The sequence below is a fragment of the Mya arenaria genome, chromosome 2 (assembly GCF_026914265.1).
Source record: "Mya arenaria isolate MELC-2E11 chromosome 2, ASM2691426v1".
NCBI classification, from domain to species: domain Eukaryota; kingdom Metazoa; phylum Mollusca; class Bivalvia; order Myida; family Myidae; genus Mya; species Mya arenaria.
In genome coordinates, this window is record NC_069123.1 from 23,592,742 (window position 1) to 23,615,255 (window position 22,514).

At 31.4% G+C, this 22,514-nt stretch overlaps 1 protein-coding gene across 1 annotated transcript in view; it reads right to left on the minus strand.

Moving 5' to 3' along the window:
- LOC128219812 (stress-activated protein kinase JNK-like) overlaps positions 1-22,514 on the minus strand; it is a 31,794-nt gene that overhangs the window by 6,813 nt on the left and 2,467 nt on the right. Inside the window, exons 2-10 of the mRNA XM_052927858.1 lie at positions 21,571-21,822; positions 14,170-14,299; positions 13,322-13,380; positions 11,864-12,002; positions 10,873-11,038; positions 5,160-5,231; positions 2,095-2,405; positions 1,590-1,653; positions 1,276-1,344 (exon numbers count right to left, since the gene is read on the minus strand). Of these exons, the coding sequence (XP_052783818.1) occupies positions 1,276-1,344; positions 1,590-1,653; positions 2,095-2,405; positions 5,160-5,231; positions 10,873-11,038; positions 11,864-12,002; positions 13,322-13,380; positions 14,170-14,299; positions 21,571-21,692 (1,132 nt within the window). The 5' untranslated portion in view covers positions 21,693-21,822. The remainder of the gene's footprint in view (positions 1-1,275; positions 1,345-1,589; positions 1,654-2,094; positions 2,406-5,159; positions 5,232-10,872; positions 11,039-11,863; positions 12,003-13,321; positions 13,381-14,169; positions 14,300-21,570; positions 21,823-22,514) is intronic.

Below are 22,514 nucleotides of genomic sequence, written 5' to 3' on the forward strand. Positions count from 1 at the left end.
TATTTTAAATCAAGAATTATGAATATTAATGAGGTAAACAACAATTACACAGTACGAAAAACTATCATTTAAAAAAAATAATTTATAGAGTAAACAACTGAACTTCGTATTGAATTTTGTTCACTATTTTTATGTATGCTATTAATTTTCGTTCATTGTAATTCTGATTGTTGTTCATTTCTGCAGTGCATACTGATATCAAATGAAACGAATAAGACAAATTAAAAGCCTGAATCAACATTTGTTTTCTTTTTATATCATTTTTTGTTAAAATACGTAATAAAGTTTACTTTAAAGGTGAAAATGACCAATAATATGACCAACGCACAATATACGTCATTAACGATACATGTATACACTATCTTGTCTTCGCGAACACATATTCAATTTTTCCGAGTAATCGATCGAACGATCGTCCGGGTACTCGATTATTAATTGCACTACTCATTGCCATCCCTAGTTAATAACCAGATATTTTTTTTATCAATGAACAGTCACTGCTTTATGTCTTTGAATTTCAAGCGAATAATTCCACAAGAAGATTTTAATCATGGCCTCATGTGCTGCAATTACGATAATGGAACTTGTTTCTCTAACAGTGAAAACTATGTATATTTTTTTTCATTAGTTAACACCATACGCACTGTTAGGGAGCTTTGCCTTTAAAAAAAAAATGTACAATCCATTCACAATGCTAAATAATTTCTCAATGGAATTTGAAATTAATCAACAAATTCAATTTCATTTGTAGGCAGAAATAAAAGCACTGGAAACAGTTGCCATTTTTCTAATTTTGGAAAGGGACATAACTCAAAACTATCTAACAAAGAATTATGGGCCTTGTTACATATAATTATGCATATTGTCATTGCAACACATGTTGTTCTTTCAAGGGAATAACCTTGAATGGTTTTTGAGTTATGGACAAAGCATACTAACAACAAGGGCTGTGACTACCTTAATTATTATAAAAAAAAATAAAAGGACTTAAGGATAGGTTTAACCTTCCTACCAACGCCTTTTGGTATGTGGTATTCAGGGGCTTTTAGGAGGTACTTCGGACACAAGTGGGTAATTTGAGGTACATAGAAGTTGATAAAAAAAAATGGCATTATTCCTTTAGCAGACTAAAAAAAAAATCAATATTTTTTGTAATGAGGGATTCAGGTAGTAAAATTGACAGCTGAAGGATAATTTGTTACACAAGTCAGGGGGATATTTTATGTTATTTATGACTTAATGGCACAAAGTATTTTCTAAATTCAAGTGTGTTACCTGCATGGTTTTGCATAGATGGATCCTTCTCTTTCGCCTCATTCTCCACCACCTCATTGTATATTAACTCTGTGGACAGAAAATCAAATAATCAGTGATCATCGTGAAAATCGTCGGTCCAATAGTCCTGACCAGTAAATTTTGTAACTGTCCAACTAAATTTGTAATAAGGTCGGTCCGTCTGTTCGGCAGTTTGCACGTCCAGATTTAAAAAAGATTTAATCTTTATCAAATATCAAACACTGCTTAAGGGTAAAACCCTCCCAACATATTTCGTCATTTCAAGCTAGTAAACTCCCTGATAAACTACGCACCTTTCCACTGGTCTACAGTGTGTTCCTTCTCATCTACTGCATGGTTGTAGGCACCGGGAGCAGCCTGAAATATATAATTTATAACATGGTGAATTGTTTGAAAACTCATACAGGGTAATGTCAAACTAAAATTGGTATCACTTGAAGATATAATTAATGTTTAGTGCCAATTGCTTCCCCAAAGTACACTTTTAACCACACCATGGCACTTTAATGATCAAATTTTATTGTGAACCTTTAAAAAAAATATTTTCTAATGTCAACCTAGGGCAATAGTTGATTTGTTCTTTCCCAACCTCAGGCAAATGGTTTTGACAATCGACTGACAACCATTCAAAAAGACTATTCTGTAGTTTGGTTACCTTCGGAAATCAGTTAAAACATTACAGCACATTTTATTACTATTTAACCTGTATGCGTTTGGAATAAGCAGACGATCATTAATTTATTTATGTATTTCACAGTATCTTAGAACAAAAAAGAGATTTTTGCTGGTAAAACTCACCCCATTGACCTCCGACTCATCAAACCACACGTTGATGTATGGGTGCATGAGGGCATCGTCAACCTGTATTCTCTTGTCTGGGTCCACAACAAGCATTTTTGACAACAAGTCTCGCGAAAAACTAGACCGCAAACCCTGGTGTTCCGTGCTGTCAGGGGGAAATAACACATCGGGAAACAGTTTTTCGAAATTATAGCCAGCATATTTGGGTCTATTTTCTACGTAGTTTCTAACGGTTGGCTGTAACCGCTTCATGAACTCTTGGGAAGGTGTTCCTAGCTGTTCGATGATCTTGTTCCATTGATCAATATCTGATAGTAAATTAAAGAAAAACATGTTTTTTTCCGAGTTTGACATGAAATTAACCTTCAACTCTTAATTAGTAAAGACAATTCACTAGAGAAACATAGCGAAGACGATGTCAGAGAAACATGTATCAGTAATTTCCTGTAAAGAATACAAAAGAAATCCTGATATGATCGAAAGTTTTCCTAATTTTTGTTAAATTTTTGCCTCTTCAAATCCAACCGTGGGGTGAAAAGGCACACTAGCTGTTATAGTATCATGCATTAACTGTATTTCACCAGTCACTGATACAACTTTTTCAGGCTCTCAAAGTTGATTGATTCGACAGCAACCATGGTACTTTCTCCGTTACTTTTCATACATACCGTGGGGTAATTGACTGACATTCTTTTCCAATGAAATCGCATGTTAGGTTCAAATATACTTCAATAATGTCAGTCGTCTCCAAAGTCAAGAGGTCTATGATGCTGTTATAACATTTGTACTTTATCTGGCGGACCGAGTTCAATTCCAGCTTTGGCCAGAATATTCTTTTAATGTCTGTGCATATTTCTGCATTGTATTATTGCAGAACAAATGAAACTGCCTCATTAAATATATATGAATATGAGATTTTCTTAGCCAAATCGCCCACGGTACACAAAGAAGCACAGCACAGTAGTTAACAGGGGTATCTAACGGTGAGTTGATTAATCCATATATCTTTTATTAATCAATGGCCACAGCTTATTGCCAATCACTTTGAACAAGTCAATCAACAAATATTTTTTATCAGGGCCTCTTAAAGTGTGCCACAGCTGTGATCATGGAACATTTGTATTTAACACTGAAAACTACGTATAGCTGTTTCATTACATATTTTTTAAGAAAACCCAATTAAAGGGATCATTGCCTTCAAAGTTCAAAGTGGGAGGCTAGCTGAAGTAACATGTGCAAGAGCCTTCTATAGCACCAACCAACATAACAGGGATGCCAATGCAAATTTGTATAAAAAGAGGAAACCAGTGTGAAATAGGAGTATCCCCATCACATAATATACAAAGAATCAATTCTTTATATGTACATCCAAGAGAAGGCAACAATTCTATTTTTAAAGTTTTGTGGCCAAAAAAGAGAAAATAAGCTGAAAAGAGGAACATTGGCATCCCTGACATAATAAAGAGGGTGTAAGTTTGATTTGATTTGATTTGATAAGAATTGTCGCTTTTGCATTTGTAGTTGTTGTTTTTCTTCAAATAAATGAACATTAAAGGAGCCCAATATAGGTTAAACTTAATATATGAAAATTATTTTTTATTTCAAAGCATTATGTTTTTACTCATTTGACTTTAAAGCTGTACTCTCACAGATTTACTGTATATACAATTTTTTTGTCTTGAAAAGAGCATTTTTTGCAAAAATATCTGCAAACCAATGATAAAAAATTGCTGACAAAAGACCAGGTCGCAGATTTTTATATTTCCATTCGAAAATTAATGTTTTATGGCTTAAACCTTTAATTAATAACAGTTTAAGAAAAATGCATAAAACATCAATTTTTGGACTAAAATATAAAATTAAATTAAATTAAATTGATAAAAGATTGCCGACAAAAGATCAGATTGCAGATTTTCTTATTTCCGCTCGAAAATTAATGTTTTATGGCTTAAACCGTTACTAACAGTTTAATAAAAATGCATAAAACATCATTTTTTGAACTTAAATATAAAAATCTGTGATTTTTTTTTTGTCAGCAGACTTTTATTACTGGTTTCCATGGATTTTCGCAGTTGTCAAAACATTCAATCTGTGAGAGTGCAGCTTTAAAGTCAGAGTTTAACACAATTATGTATTAAAATTGAAGAATATTTTTCCAATTTATCAATTGTAAACCAGTACTGTGCCCCTTTAAGGCTAGGGTTTTTATTTTTGCTATAACACACATGATTGTGTCCTTTAAAATTCATATACTCAGTCTGGCTTTCACATAATATAACCACAATAATTACTTAGATACCAAATTACACTAAATTCAGCTTTTGCATGTTAAATTTGTCTATCACACAAACTCTACAACACATAGAGAAGCCTGCATTTCACATGTGTAGAATCTCCAGGGAATGCCGTCTGTATCATATGGCATAACATTATAGAACTGACAGATCCTAAGTAAAATTTTAGGATCGAAATTTAGCAACTTGAAACAAGAATTAGGCGACAGAATATTGTATTTGAATTTTGGAGTTTTGAATTTATGGAAGTGAATATAGAATTATATAATTACATATGCCCCCCTCCCCACCAAAAAATGACTTTAAAAGTTAATAAATTTTCCAAACCAAACCTGTTAAATTTTATTTAGGTGATGTTTTTCACATTTCTATGCTGTTATCAATATTGTAGCTATGTCAAAGCTATTTTTTATTGCTATTTCCTGCTGATAAGCACAATATTTTGCAACTAGGAGGCTATTCCGGATACAAGTTTTCCTGGTGACTGGTTTTTACATTTATGTGGCAATATTGAATATTTCAGAAGCTATTAATAGATAAATAAAAAACTTTTGAAGTAGTAAACCTTTGAGTAACTCATCACAGCCTATATTTATTTTAAGATACTGCATAAAGAGTAAGTTCTTGCAAACTTAAAGCGAGTTTAACTGCAATCTTGATCTTTGGGTCAGATTTTGAATCACACATGTATGTAGTTTCAATAATTTTGACCAGTATTTTTTAAACAAACAGCCCATTCTCATGTGAAAAAATTAAAGTAAAGGATACGATCACTGCCAGGGAACATAACTCCGCCACGAATCAGCTCTGCCATTATACAGCCCACAGACCATATGTCCACTGAAACAAGAGAAAAGGGACATGTAATTTTTAGGTTCCTGATTTTATGCATAGAGACAGGTTAAAATAACATTAACAAGAATGAGAGATATAATTATGGAAATATACATAGAGAATATAAAGTGTTTGTTTCAGTTCAATATCAATTTCATTTCATCAAGTGAGAATCGAAAGTCATTAAGTCAAAACATAAACTTCCAGTTTTCACAGGTGAAATATTATCGATATTTCACAGAAACCAACACTCCTTTTTATTCAATACTTCCTATTCATTTTAAATGACATTTCATTGGAATATATCTAATTGGAATCCAAAAAAGTGTGCGAAATGTATCCTTAATGCCACATCATTTTGAAAATTATTGATATTTTATCCCAGCTTCTAAAGGTGAATGATACCATAATGTTATTTCTCTTTTTATAATGAAATATTAATTCCAACATAATAACTCTCTAAACCATCGGAAAGCATTTTGAGTAAATTTGTTTTCAATTGGAATTATACAATGTATATATATAACAAAAGTATATTATACAATGTATATATAACAAAAGTATATTATACAATGTATATATATAACAAAAGTATATTATACAATGTATATATATAACAAAAGTATATTATACAATGTTTATATATAACAAAAGTATATTATACAATGTATATATAACAAAAGTATATTATACAATGTATATATAACAAAAGTATATTATACAATGTATATATAACAAAAGTATATTATACAATGTATATATATAACAAAAGTATATTATACAATGTTTATATATAACAAAAGTATATTATACAATGTTTATATACCAAAAGTATATTATACAATGTATATATATAACAAAAGTATATTATACAATGTATATATATAACAAAAGTATATTATACAATGTATGTATAACAAAAGTATATTATACAATGTATATATAACAAAAGTTTATTATACAATGTATGTATAACAAAAGTATATTATACAATATATATATAACAAAAGTATATTATACAATGTATATATAACAAAAGTATATTATACAATGTATATATATAACAAAAGTTTATTATACTTTTGTATATATATAACAAAAGTATATTATACAATGTATATATAACAAAAGTATATTATACAATGTATGTATATAACAAAAGTATATTATACAATGTATGTATAACAAAAGTATATTATACAATGTATGTATAACAAAAGTATATTATACAATATATATATAACAAAAGTTTATTATACAATGTATATATAACAAAAGTTTATTATACAATGTATATATATAACAAAAGTTTATTATACAATGTATATATATAACAAAAGTATATTATACAATGTATATATATAACAAAAGTTTATTATACAATGTATATATATAACAAAAGTATATTATACAATGTATATATATAACAAAAGTATATTATACAATGTATATATATAACAAAAGTTTATTATACAATGTATATATATAACAAAAGTATATTATACAATGTATGTATAACAAAAGTATATTATACAATGTATGTATATAACAAAAGTATATTATACAATGTATGTATAACAAAAGTATATTATACAATGTATGTATAACAAAAGTATATTATACAATGTATATATATAACAAAAGTATATTATACAATGTATATATATAACAAAAGTATATTATACAATGTATGTATAACAAAAGTTTATTATACAATGTATGTATAACAAAAGTATATTATACAATGTATATATAACAAAAGTATATTATACAATGTATATATATAACAAAAGTATATTATACAATGTATATATATAACAAAAGTATATTATACAATGTATGTATAACAAAAGTATATTATACAATGTATATATATAACAAAAGTATATTATACAATGTATATATAACAAAAGTATATTATACAATGTATATATATAACAAAAGTTTATTATACAATGTATATATATAACAAAAGTATATTATACAATGTATATATATAACAAAAGTTTATTATACAATGTATATATATAACAAAAGTTTATTATACAATGTATATATAACAAAAGTATATTATACAATGTATATATATAACAAAAGTTTATTATACAATGTATATATAACAAAAGTATATTATACAATGTATATATATAACAAAAGTATATTATACAATGTATATATATAACAAAAGTATATTATACAATGTATATATATAACAAAAGTATATTATACAATGTATATATATAACAAAAGTATATTATACAATGTATATATATAACAAAAGTATATTATACAATGTATGTATAACAAAAGTTTATTATACAATGTATATATATAACAAAAGTATATTATACAATGTATGTATAACAAAAGTTTATTATACAATGTATATATATAACAAAAGTTTATTATACAATGTATATATAACAAAAGTATATTATACAATGTATATATATAACAAAAGTTTATTATACAATGTATATATATAACAAAAGTATATTATACAATGTATATATAACAAAAGTATATTATACAATGTATATGTATAACAAAAGTATATTATACAATGTATATATATAACAAAAGTATATTATACAATGTATATATATATAACAAAAGTATATTATACAATGTTTATATATAACAAAAGTATATTATACAATGTATATATAACAAAAGTATCAATGTTATATATTTGTTTAAAAATCTTGCAACATAAAATAATTTGAAACAAGGCTATATAAATTCAACTCAGGTGTTAGTAGGAATCACCTCAATGTAATTGTGGATATTTATCTCCTTGATTAACATATTCAACAACATGAAAGATCTTATAAACAGAAGAATGAGTAGATTACAGGCATAAAATCTGCACTCTCACAGACTGACTGTTTTGACCTTATTATTTTTTGCCTTCGAATGAACCAATTTTGGTGTTAGTGTCTGACAAGATCAGATCAAAGTTTTTCTTATTGACGTTCAAAAATTGAAAAGCATTGGTAATGCTTTAAGATTTTTTTAAATTTACAGCAGTTTCCCAAATATTTGAGATCTGTTTTATTGTGGGTTAGCTTATATGACTGAATTGAAGGCAAAATCAGTTTTTCTGAAACAGAAAAAATAAAAAAGTATGTCAAAACTTTCAATCTGTGAGAGTGCAGCATTAAATATCAAACAGTAATTAAATTGAAAATCGTAAAATCCCATTGATTCAAAAATCCTTTCATTAACTAATTGAGAGAAAAATCTAGCGGTGTGAACACCAATGCTTGTCTCTACCTTTTTTCATTTGAACAAGTGGCATAACTCAATAAATTTTTAAAGCAAGAGTTATGGCACATGTGTTGTTTTTAATCTCTGGCAACACATGTACCAAGTTTCATTTTAACATTTTTAATGCTTTTAGGGTTAGGCCTAAAGTTTAAAAAAAATGCTATCGTAAGGTATTGCCACAGTGCTTAAAGCATCAAGGCTATAAAAAAAACCATGAATAAAATCTTTAAAAAAACTGATGACCTAAAAATGTGCACCAAACTATTACACACCATATCAAATATCAGTGTCTGGCTTAAATGTTCAAAGAAACAAGGATACAATCCTTAACTGTAATTTATTACAAATGTGGGAATAAATCAAGGTCCAAAATTGGAAAATTGACCTTTTCATTAGTGAAGAATTTAAAAATAGTTCCTTTTTCGGAATGGCAAGAAAGATATAAGAGAGATACAGAGCTAGCAATAACAATTAAATCCAATAGACATTGATTGTAAGGGATTGAAAGACAAATAAAGGATACCAGATACAGTATTTACTGCCAAGACATACTCAATAAGACACGGCTCAGACAAATGTGAAAAATCTGTTTGGTAATGGATCATTCCTTGTATTCAAAAGCCATAAAAAAATGGGGTTGCAGAGGCTTGACCCTGATATTTTTGGTGTCGGTCTGTCAAAAATATGATTTCCTAGACTGAGAGATGACATTTTAGAAGAGAACAACAGAGCTGGAAGAAGGAACACAAGGAAGGGCCGCAGAATTAACACCAGTGCATGTGTTGTTGTTGTTGTTTTCAGTCGAACAAGGGGCATAACTTGACAATTATAAAAGCCAGAGTTATTGGCCTTGCTGTACATGTATTGGTTACATGTGTACCAAATTTCATGAAAAAATATATAATGGTTTCGAGTTATGGCCGAGGTTAAAAGTTTTTGCAAGTCAACAAAGCTTTTTGAAAAGCTGACAAGATCTTTTTTAAAGAGTCCAGCCATTTAATTGTGATTTGTTTTTGCTTTCCAGCTGGGAATAATCTTTTAGGAATGGCCTAGAATTGAGAGATTTCAATCGGCAGACTGCCAGACACAATGTGACATTGGCTATTTAAGGATGCATCTTTTTCATAAGAAACCAATACGTGTCTCAGGTTTTTCTCAGACTTGGCAGGAGCCTTGTCTAATGGTTAACAATGATAGCGTGGGTTTCTGATATAATGTGGAGCTCAGACTAATCATTGCGTTATATTAAGACAGAATTTAAATTCAAATACAAGACAAGCTTATTTAAAAAAAAAAAAGAAGATACATATACCACCAGAAAAAATAACAGAATCTTTAGAGGATTGGAGTAAAGATAGGGAACACATTAACATTTGTTTACTTTGGACTTGCATTGAAGGCTTGCATAGACATTTTCTTATTATGGCCTCAGATTCTTTTACCGTATTGATTATATACTGACAGTAAACAAAAATGCACCTCAAATTATTTCATTATCATTTTGTAGCTCATTATGATATTAATTTTGATTTAGAATTTTCAATATAATTGAGTCCATAGTATATGTTCAACACTAAACCAGTGAAATATTATGGTCCGTGCTACACATCTTCATAAATTAACCAGAAACATGTACACAAAGTTTCATGCAAATATCGCTGTTAATTTATTGCCCAGTTTAAGTTTTTTCATGGCATTTTTAAATTAAAGGGGAATAATTTTAATATTATTTAAGCCAGAGTTACAGCACTTGCTGTACATTTACGTATTGTCCCTGTCAACAGTTTTAATCGTTATGCATACGGTAACAATTCAACAGACAAAATAAACTTGGTACATGCTTTAGAATCTATTGAGTCCAAAAGACAAAATGTTTTGTATTAAAAAATCTTTGTTTCAAATGATGTCTTTACTTTATATTGCAATAAATAAACTTATCTTTGTGAGATGGGCATTTGTAACAGTTTCATTTTTTGTCTGTACATTTTGGTTTTTGGTTATGTAAATAACACCCTATTAGCATCTCACTTTCTGAAAATATATGAAAATAAATTAATCTGAGATGTATCTCGTTTACACATATGAAGTCAAACAGTCATTATGCAAAGTTTTTTATGTACATTTAGCGCAGGTTTTAAATCAATTTTTGATTTTCTGCTCAAAATCTAGAAACAACAGGCCGATTAGTGCATATAGATTAGTATGAGGTGGAGTGACCCAAATTCAACTTGCCCAGGACCATCGGACAACCATAAATGATGAGCATTGCCAAGTTATAATTAACATACAGACTTTGTTGATTAACAGTTTAATTTGGATGACTCATCAAATTCATTATTTTCATTAAATTTCAAGCCACATGTAAGAAATCACGTACCATTTTCCTTGTATCCCATGCCAAGTATGACCTCCGGAGCCCGGTAATATCGGGTAACCACGTATGGTGTCATCATGAAGCCTGTGCCTGCAGTTCGAGCGAGGCCGAAATCCAGGATCTTTAACGTGCAGTCAGATTTTACCACAATATTTGAAGGTTTCAGATCCTAAAAATACATGGAATACAGAATTCTAAAGCAACTGATATAATATCAAATGGGCACTGATAATGTACACTTAAAGCAACTTAAAGAAAGTCTGCTTACTTCAAGATGTCATTCATATTTGTATATATACATGTATATATATATATGGATTATGGAGAGAATAATGCTTTACCAGCTTCAGCTTTTCTCAAATTTGATTTTAAAGAAAACAAACAGGTGCACAATAAAAAGATGAAAATATGCAAAATTATTGTCTAAACAGTGAATTCATATGAATAAATGTTATGAAAAGTAGAGGATTTAAAAAAAATGTCAAAAATTCGGATATTTTTTTGATTTATTTTTGTTAACTAAAATGAATACGGCCTCAGAGCTATATAATAATTATGCTTGTACAAAGCATATATAGAGAGACTAGAGTATTTGCATACAAAACAGATCCTGAACTTATTTACATATTTCAGTCATAAACATTTATTTTAAGCAACCTTTATTATCTCTAAAAGCTTTATCAAAAGCATTCCAAAAAACTAGAATTCCATGAATCAGATGTGTTGGCAGTCAGAAGCATCCATCATTTTTCTAGTAAGAATGACCTTGACCTTTCAAATATTGACCATAAAATCAATAGCAGTCAATGTGCATACCAAGATTGAAAGCTCAGCAACAAGTCGTTTTGAAGTTATTGATCACAAACAAAAATGCAACACTGACATTGCCAGTGCTTGCAGGATAAAGTAATTCCTATACATTAAGTCTTCCATGCTTCGTAGGCGGCACAAAAAGTAGGATATATTTACAATGGGATGGATCACATCATGTTACCCTGTGTATGATGCCAGCAGAGTGAAGATGTTTGATGCCACACAACATCTGGTAGAGAAGATATGACATGCGTTCATGGTCTAAATCCATCTGTATCACCTGGCAAAGGTTGGCATCCATCAGTTCCATGACTAGATACCTGCAGAGGAAGGAATACCCAATAAATAATGCAAGTATTACATGTGCTCATGGTCTAAATCCATCTGTAACACCTGGCAAAGGTTGGCATCCATCAGTTCCATGACTAGATATCTGCAGAGGTCAGAATACACAATTAAATAATGCAGGTGTTACATGCACTCATGGTCTAAATCTATCTGCATTACCTGGCAAAGGTTAGCATCCATCAGTTCTATGACTAGATATCTGCAGAGGAAGGAATACTCAATAAATAATGCAGGTGTTACATGTGCTCATGGTCTAAATCCATCAGTATCACCTGGCAAAGGTTGGCATCCATTAGTGCCATGAATAGATATCTACAGAGGTAGGAATACACAATTAAATAATACAGGTGTTACATGTGCTCATGGTCTAAAGTCCATCTGTATCACCTGGCAAAGGTTAGCATCCATCAGTTCCTTGACTAGATATCTGCAGAGGTAGGAATACACAATTAAATAATGCAGGTGTTACATGCGCTCATGGTCCAAATCCATCTGTATCACCTGGCAAAGGTTAGCATCCATCAGTTCCTTGACTAGATATCTGCAGAGGTAGGAATACACCATAAAATAATGTAGGTGTTACATGCGCTCATGGTCTAAATCCATCAGTATCACCTGGCAAAGGTTGGCATCCATCAGTTTCATGACTAGATATCTGCAGAGGTAGGAATACACAATTAAATAATGCAGGTGTTACATGCGCTCACGGTCTAAATCCACCTGTATCACCTGGCAAAGGTTGGTTTGTATCCATCAGTTGACTAGATACCTGTAGTGGAAAGGCTATACAATTATTTTTTGCTCTTTCAAATGGGTTATTTACATACATGCAGATAACATTTTTGCTTATAGTATTGAAAACTGCCTGATGAAACAGTGAATCAGCATCCTAAGTTACCATTCGCTATTGCTTTTTAAGGCTATGTGACTTTGGGGATCCAATCATTTGGCTATAACATCATAGTTTGTGACACAATTACATGCATTTCAATCATAAACTAAAAGCAATATATGGTTATACATTTCTGATTGCATCAAGTAAAATTCCTATGCTAGTTTATCATTTCCTTTGAATCAAGTCTTTTACTGCATAATACATGAACTACAACTGACAATTTCTACTTAGTGCCACTCTGGTTGATTGATAGACCTTTATATCTCGCCATCTGAGACCAGACGTCTATATTTTGGAATCTAAGACCATAAAGTGGTTCAACTATTTGTTCGCTCAATTATAATTTCCATTTTCTTGGTCTTAAAAATAAACTTGATACCCGTTCCATGTACTTACACATCTTGGAATTCTTCTAACGATCTCTGTGGCGTGAAGGCATTTAATAACCCTATAATCTGAAAGTAGACAAGAATTTACAATAAATTATAAAACGAATAATGCATCACATATTTCATGAAGATTCAATTTAATTGAATACGGTAGATATGTAATTGTCAGTTTCATAAAACCCTTGCATACCACAACAGTCATTAAATCCTCGAAAATGAATAATATTTTATACAGAGCCATTTAACTGTTTATTGAAAAGATATCATCGCACCACTGCAATTGGCAAATGCATTTTGCTGGTCATTAAAACCAAGGCATACATGTTTTTACATTCAAATATTCATCAGCAGTGAATTATTATTAAACTTGCAGCCTACTTCAACAGGCTGTTTATCCCAGAAAAAAAGTCAATATTAATGGATATCTAAATACTGTACAAGTTTCATCGAGATACAATCAAAACTGAAGACTGTATCTTGTTCACAAGCAATTGTTTACAGACGCACGGACGCACATACTACATACACATTACAATCGCATAAGCTCTTTTGGCCTTTGGCCAGTAGAGCTAAAAACTGTGATCTGATCTTTTGACACATTCTTATATCTCTGGTTTCTAGACATTTACAAAAAATGGCTCACTTAAAGGCAAAGTATGAAAGAGTTGTCAAAACGTCAATCTGTCAGAGAGCAGCTTTCAATCAGAAGTACATAGTAGATTTTAAAACTGTACCCACATTTATTGCTAAAAAGCTCAAGAAATAACTCATAAATGTTATACGTTCATCTATGAGCATAGCGGCATAAAATCAATCTAACCCTACCCTGGACATACTGGTACTACAAACACTCACATTTTTATGGTTGACTAACTTCATCAGCACAAACTCCCTGTACGCTCTCTTTGCGTGTGTGACATTCTGGAATGGACGGCTCAGCTTCTTGATGGCAACATTCTGATCCAATATATTGTCATATGCTGCACTGAAATGTAAAATATGAGAGTGTAAAATAATTATTTGTAAAAAAAATATTTTCTATAAAATACCCTTTTTCTTTCAGTGCACAATCATGAATGGTGCTCCCGAGTTCTTGCCAAGCTGGTAGAAATGTTTGAAGTCAGCAACAGTTCACAAGGGCCCTGGTAGAGCTCTAACAGGCATAGCACAATCTCTGTGCTGTTTGGATCATCTCAAAGCTCCAAAGAGATTGCTAGTGATCGCATCATTGCAAGGGAATCGCAAGGTCAACGAACACTGTCCACACAAAACTACCTTCAAAGGTCGTAGAACTTGAAATGTCTGTACCTTCATGTGTTTTTTTACAAGAATACATACTCTTGGTCATTGTATTCAGCATCAATATCAGCTAATATAACTTTTTAGCAATAGTTTTATAGTTCTGGGCCTTTATATTAAGATCATGTTCAGTGCTCCAGCCAGGATTTGAAAAGGGCAGGGTGGAGTTTTGAAAAGGGCAAGCTACATGAGTCGTGTAGGGGCAATTGGGGGTGGTCTTAGGAGGGGTCAACCCCTGTCACAAGGTTGTTTTTTTTTTTTTTGTGTGTGTTTTTTGTTTTTTTGTGGGGGGGGGGGGTCTCCCCCTAGAATTTGTTTTGTTTACATACTCAATTTAAATCAATTTCCATGATTTTCAGACTTATACAAAATGTTTTTTCTCTAAAATTAGAAGGGTGTGTTTTAATATCAAAATTAAAATTTGTCTTTTTGTCTGTGGTAGTATGATTGTACTTGTTTGGCATCTTCTTTAGTGCAATGTCACATATTTCTCCTAAAAACTATGTAAAATGAAGAAAAAACAAACACAGTTAAACATTTGAAGCAATCAAATAAATAGATACACAAAAAAAAACAAATATGTAGGGGACGAATCTTAGTTTGGTACGATCGGAATTGGGTACGAATGTTACATTCAGCCTGGCTGTTATTTAATTGTCTTTGGTAAAATAATGTTTAATATGCTGATGTTTTAGAATATGACAATAAAAATCACTTCCCTAGTTTAAAAATCACTTATAAAACATAGAGCATTGATAAAATAACTCTTAACTACTTATCATTTCAATAAGGATGTTTTGAATTAAATTTTCTTTCTTAAAGTGGTTTTGATGAAAGAAAAAGAACTTCTATAAAAAATATTGAGAATTTTCAATGTTAATACATTTAGATTTCAATAGGAGTTTGTTGATCAATATAAGATACTGCATTTGTGACAACATACTCCAAGAAAATCGCTCTTCTACCACATTGAGTGTTACAATTTGCCTTCAGGAGACAATTAACTATCATTTACGTAATGAAACTTGGCAATCATCTCTTCTAATGTAGAACAAAAAGCTGTAGTTCATTACATCCTTTAAATGTCCCAATGTAATACTATAACCCACTGGGACAAATTCAACGAATCAACATGTTTTTTCTTTTTCTTTTGCGCTAAATATATATTCTGTTGCATGCACTTAAAACTTTCTATTATTGAATTTTCACATCAGTTTGTAGAGCAACTTAATAAAATGACATCATCGACTCTCTGCTGTAACCGCATTCTAACAGAAAAAAACATAATCTCTGCAGATTTATTATTCAAACCGATGACAGCGTCAATTCCACATCCTGTCACATGACATTGTTTTTCTCCTTAACTGGCACAAGTATCAGTCATAACAGAAATGACTCGCACTCTTTTAACTGAATCAGGTCACATTACTCAGAAACGGTATTGATCTGAGTGGATTAGTTTTTTCTTCAATGAAAGCCACTGTATTTTATCAATTGCCTTATATGGGAAGACAATTCAGGGTCAATGATGCTAGTTAACAATATGATGACAAATATGATTAATAAAGTGTTCCAGCCAGGTTTTTAAGCTGCACTCTCACAGATTCAACATAATGACAACTTCTTTATTTTTTGTCTTGGAACGAGTCGATTTTCGGGAAAATGCATGGAAACCAGTGATATAAGACTGCTGACAAAAATCAGATTGCAGGTTTTCTTAATTATGTTCAAAAATTGATGTTCTATGCATTTTCCTTTAAACTTTTAGCCATAAATCATTAATTTACGAACGTAAATACGAAAAACTTCAATCTAATCTTTTGTCAGCAGTCTTATATCACTTGTTTTCAGATATTTACACCAAAATTGGCTTATTCCAAGACAATTTTTTTTTAAAGTTGTCAAAACAGCAAATCTTTTGTGAGTGCAGCTTTAAAACGTGCAGGGTGCTGCAGGAAAGGGACAGGATGCAAAAGAAGAGAAGGGCACATTGTATTGTGTTACGAAAACCTTAAACATTATGAGTTGGACAGAAAATGTTAGGAACTGCATTTTTAAAGTAATATTAGGTTTCAACTGTCATGTACCGTATATAAAATTTGTATGTATTTATAATCATAGTATAACTTTTAATAAAAACAAAAGATATATTTGTTTTTCTTAAGCACCTACATTTATGAAGGTTGATGTGTGCAGGTGCTACCAAAAAAAGGAAAGGGTGAAGCAACTTTCATTTACTCTTTAGCTTAAACCCTATTGCTGCAAATTATTTTAAGTGTAACAATTCCATGACAACACTATGACGTTAAACAATTAAAATTTACCTACATTGTATCCAGGAATTGAAATCTTTTTTCTTTGCAAATACAGTGGTTTATTTCACCATTTTGGAAATGGGGCTGGGGGACCTTTCTGATTGGAAAAATGCGTCAAATTTCACTCAAATTGGCAATTCCAATTTCGTCTTTAAATGTGAACAAGGAAGCTTTATAAAAAAAAGACAGGAAAATAAAAGAATCCCATTATATAGTCTCTTTAAGAATACACGTCTAGTTTGGAGTTCCATTTCTTAATTAACAAAAAGACAAAGACATTTTTAAGAAAAACATCCATATAATTGTGACTCCTTTTACATTTGGGAAGAAAGAGTATACGTAATTGCTTTGGGAATGGCGCCAAATTTCGACCACAAATGGGTCAGAAATAAAAGAAATCACTGATAACTCAACTGTCTAGTGTTTTCCTAATATTTTATAGGATATCTCTTGATAGAAAATTCATCAGCAGAACTATATACGGAAAATATTTTACAGATGAATAAATTTGACAGCTCAATAACAGAAAGTCGAAAATATGTCTGTTCACAGACAATTCATAGGCACTGGTCAATACTGACAGACAGTTGGTAGGTTTAGCTTTATTATAAATCTGAAAAACTCACAAATATAGCAGCAGACCCGATGTTGTTTTTCTTCATTAGACCAGTTCGTGGTAGAAATTCGGCCCCATTCCCAAGCTTAAACGTATACCTTTTTTTCAAAATGTGAAAATCAAATTTCAAATTTAATGTTTTGAATATTCATTTATTTTTATTTTTTTTGGAAAAAAATGGCCCCAAATGGCCAACTCATAATGTTTAAGGTTTTCGTAACACAATACAATGTGCCCTTCTCTTCTTTCGCATCCTGTCCCTTTCCTGCAGCACCCTGCACGTTTTAAAGCTGTACTCACAAAAGATTTGCTGTTTTGACAACTTTAAAAAAAATTGTCTTGGAATAAGCCAATTTTGGTGTAAATATCTGAAAACAAGTGATATAAGACTGCTGACAAAATATTAGATTGAAGTTTTTCATATTTACGTTCGAAAATTAATGATTTATGGCTAAAAGTTTAAAGGAAAATGCATAGAACATCAATTTTTGTATGAAAGAGTTTGTTTATTCTTAAAGAAACAAACTTAACCACATTCATTTATCTCTAATTCCTTGCTTAAAAAGCATTTTTTTTAATTATAATTTCTAGCCAATATTGGAATTCCATGACAGCATATTACCATCCCCCCCCCCTCCATATTTCTAGTATCTAGTTTGAAATTTTAAATGACTTTCTTTATTTTAATTTAATTCTTAGATTTCAAATTTAAAAAACAAGAGCACCGCGAAACGGAGCATTATACGCCCCAAGAAGATTCGGCTTGAGGTCTTTAATAAACATTTAGGTTATGCTAGTATACTTCTTACTAGGTGTGAAGTGTTTACAACAAAGGCTTAAACTTCCAATATTGAAACGGAATTGCTAATGCCCCCCAGTGAAATCAGCCTTTGAGGTATGGACCTGGAAAGCATGCTTGACAAATGCTTTTAATGTAGAGATGATTTGTATAAAGTTATTTGAAAATTGCTTTAGTAGTAACCCAGTTATGGCCTGGACATGGAATTGCTAACGTCCCCCCCCATGGTGATTCTAGTCTTTGAGGTATGGACCTGGAAATTGCACGCGACACATCCTTTTAATGTAGTGATGATTTGTATAAAGTTATTTGAAAATCGATTTATTAGTTACCAAGTTATGGCCCGGACACGGAATTGCTAACGCCCCCCAGTGAAATTAGCCTTTGAGGTACGGACCTGGAAAGCATGCTTGACAAATCCTTTTAATGTAGAGATGATTTGTATAAAGTTATTTGAAAATTGCTTTAGTGGTAACCCAGTTATGGCCTGGACATGGAATTGCTAACGTCCCCCCCATGGTGATTCTAGTGTTTGAGGTATGGACCTGGAAATTGCGCGCGACACATCCTATTAATGTAATGATGCTTTGTATAAAGTTATTTGAAAATGACTTTATTAGTGACCAAGTTGTGGCCCGGACACGGATTTGCTAACGTACCCCCATGGTGATTCTAGTCTTTGAGGTATGGACCTGGAAATTGCGTGCGACACATCCTTTTAATGTAGTGATGATTTGTATAAAGTTATTTGAAAATCGCTTTATTAGTTACCAAGTTATGGCCCGGACACGGAATTGCTAACGGACAGACAGACGGACGGACAGACGATGGAGGCCATAACATAATACGACCCTTCGGGCGTATAAAAAATTATACATTAAAATTTTACAGCAAAAAAGTCTGAAATAAATGTTTGAAGTGAAATGTGGTAGAAAAACGATGTCAACAGTGTACATACATGTACTTCATACATTATTCATTTCCCTTTAGTGCTTAAAGGCAGCTTCAGTGAGCCTTAAAGATTGTTTATTCATTAAATTGTGGCACGAAAACAGTTGTATAAGCCTGGCTAGTGGACACTAATTTACTTTATGACCTTTTTCTAATGGGTTTCCAATTTTTCTGTGACTGATCAATTCACGGCCTTGAGGATGTATCTCAAGAAAAAAACAAGTGGTAATGCAATTTAAAAGCCCTATTTTTCATTTTGACAAATGTGGGTGCTACTGACCCATTATTTACACTAGTCCTGAATTTCAGGCTGAGAAAAATTCTGAGTTTCTTGAAAATTGGAGAAACACTGGTAAAACCAAATTTTGTTTTAATATTTGACCAAATGACATTGTTTTTTAACCAAATTTGAACAAAGTTCATAATGGTCTTAATATCACGAGGGCAAATATTATGTCAGAGTTTCATAAAGATTGGATCAACACTGCTGAATTCATTAACGCAAACTTTTTTCTGACCCAAGATTACCCATATTTACACTGAGCTGAAATATCATGCCGAGAAAATTATTCTGACATGAGTTTCTTGAAGATTGAATGAACATTGATCAATTAGAGAAATATGTGAGGAATAAAAAACTTTTAACCCAAAATTTGGTCTTAATATACACCAAGTGACCTGTTTAATATCATGCTGACATATGTATATATATTTTGACAAACTTTCATGAAGATTGGTAAAAGCCTGCCTTTTTAATGAAAAATCAGGCAAATAAGAGTTTTATGTGTAATGTCAAAATCATGGAAAAAGTGAAGGGAGTACAACATGTACCCGGTACATGCAGCACAGTAATTATCGACAAATTGTGTTGGATTAATTCATGTTACAATAGGTGCTCATCCAGTGCAAGTTCCATGTTACTACTTTTTTTATTTCCATATGAGGTTTAGTGACGTCACATAGCCTTCAATTTCCAAAACTGGATAAATTGTCTGTTAGACAGATCATGATGAAACCATATAGTCAGTGTAAAAGAAGATTTTAATTGTTCTAGTTTTCTTAGAGCAATAAGAGACAAAGAGCGCAGTAGATAAAACGGTAGTTAGATTGATTGAAAATTGTTTCAGTTTCTTTCAAGCAATAAAGGACATTTGGGTGGAAAGATATTGATTCACGACTTGTGAAAATATGCCCTATAGGATAGACTGGCTTAAAAAAAATACTTTAAGTGCCAGTTAAAATATTAATGGCTGTCATTAAACTTTGGGCTCCATCACTATACACCATTGTTTAAATTGTGCCATAAAATCAGAAATGCATTTTAATGTTCCAAGGTAATGGTTTTTATTGTTATTTTACCAATATAATTTGTAAGTATAATGTATGGTTTCCTAAAAAATGGATGTACCAGGTAGCTAGCGATATAGACATATGAACAAGCATAGCATCTTGATCTACTTAAGGATACGCAAACTATTGTCATTTTTGGGAACATTGATGTGGGAATTTAGGATTTTTTTTATTTGATATTTTTTTTTTTGGGGGGGGGGGGGGGGGGGGCTCCATCAACCCATTGTGAATATTATCAAATAATATCAAATTGGCCTGGCTACGCCACAGGCCTGTAAAACAATGAAGTGTTGCCATTACAAATTATAGACAAAATATATCACCTGATACAAAAAAACACGCCTTTCCGCTCTTACTAGACTAAGGGTACCCTATTCACACTCTATAAATGGCACTGTTGATGGTACTGATCAATAAACAAACAGACTACATGCAGGAAATCTTCCCTGAAACTATTTCCTATGAAAGTAGTTTTTATTAGGGTTGAGCACGAACTAGAAGGAATAACAAATATATATCTTCAGTTTCATTCACAGCATAGCATGTTTAAAACATACATGTCCTACATTAAAGTATGTAGGGTTTACCATTACTAGGGTATGTTCTTAATAGGGACATTATTTAAATAATTTTTTATGGCAACTAGGTAAATGATATAAAAATTCATTAAATCTACCTAACACTCTCGAATAATCTTTCAAACTTCAGAACAAGAATGAAAATTTTCTACTAAACTGACAAACAACCAGAATGTACTACGCTTAAATAAAATTAAAGAAGACTGGCTAGTGGAAATTTTAGGCTATACTAGCTCATATTGACAATGCTAGGCTTGTTTTGAGGAAATACTGTATTTGCTGATTTTGGGAACATTTGGTGTCTTGCCCCTTTAAGATCTATTGAAACAAAAATAATATGAGACTTACCAAACTATTCCCTGAGCTCCAGAGCCAATAGGTCGGAGGTTCTGGTATCGCTTGAGGATGGTGAAAGTAGAATCCCCAACTTCTATGGTCACATACTGTGATGGTTGTTTTGAGTTACTCATTTTATTGTAATGTTTGATAAATAAATGTCACTCCTTTTGCAGAAAAGTCTACTGATCCATGTTTAAGCCTTCTTGAAAGGCTGAATGGGATGAACAAAATGTCCACAGAAGTAGTTTATTGTCCTTACACCTGAAAAAGATATAAACAGACAATAAACATCTAGCAAGCAACTTTACTCACCTTTTAAATATGGGGCTAGTATTCATTAAGCATCTTAAGAAACTTTCTTAATTTAAGCATCTCAATGGTCAATGATATAAAAACTTAATTAATAATAAGTCGACTCAAGTTAGCAACATGGCTTCAGATGCTTTATGAATATGGCCCAGGACTACTTTCTTTAAAGTAACAAACTTGTGTCATACTCATTCTTTCTTTAAACAGACTTTTTACAGAAATACATGCTTACCGCTGTGCGTCCATAAAGGGATGTTAGGAAGTATATTACTTCTTCAAAATGGGCTTAAACTTATAAAATTTGGGTCCTTTGAAGAACCAAAAACTTCCAAAAGTGAAATTTTGGATATTCTAAAAATTAAATTATGAAAGGATGACTCTTGGAGATATATAATATATATATGCACACAAACTTTAAGCCAATTGAAGTGTATCAATGTCCTACATGTAAGAGTTAGAATTTTTATGATCACTTATTATATTTTTCCATTTTAATACCAGAGAAATCTATTACATGAACGTGTATGGAAAAAGTCGTACCAACCTAACTAAATGTACCTTATTTCAGGGCTGTCTCAGGGCCGAAATTTAGCCCCATTCCTCATATTAAAAAGTACATATTTTGCCCAAACATTGTGTAAAAA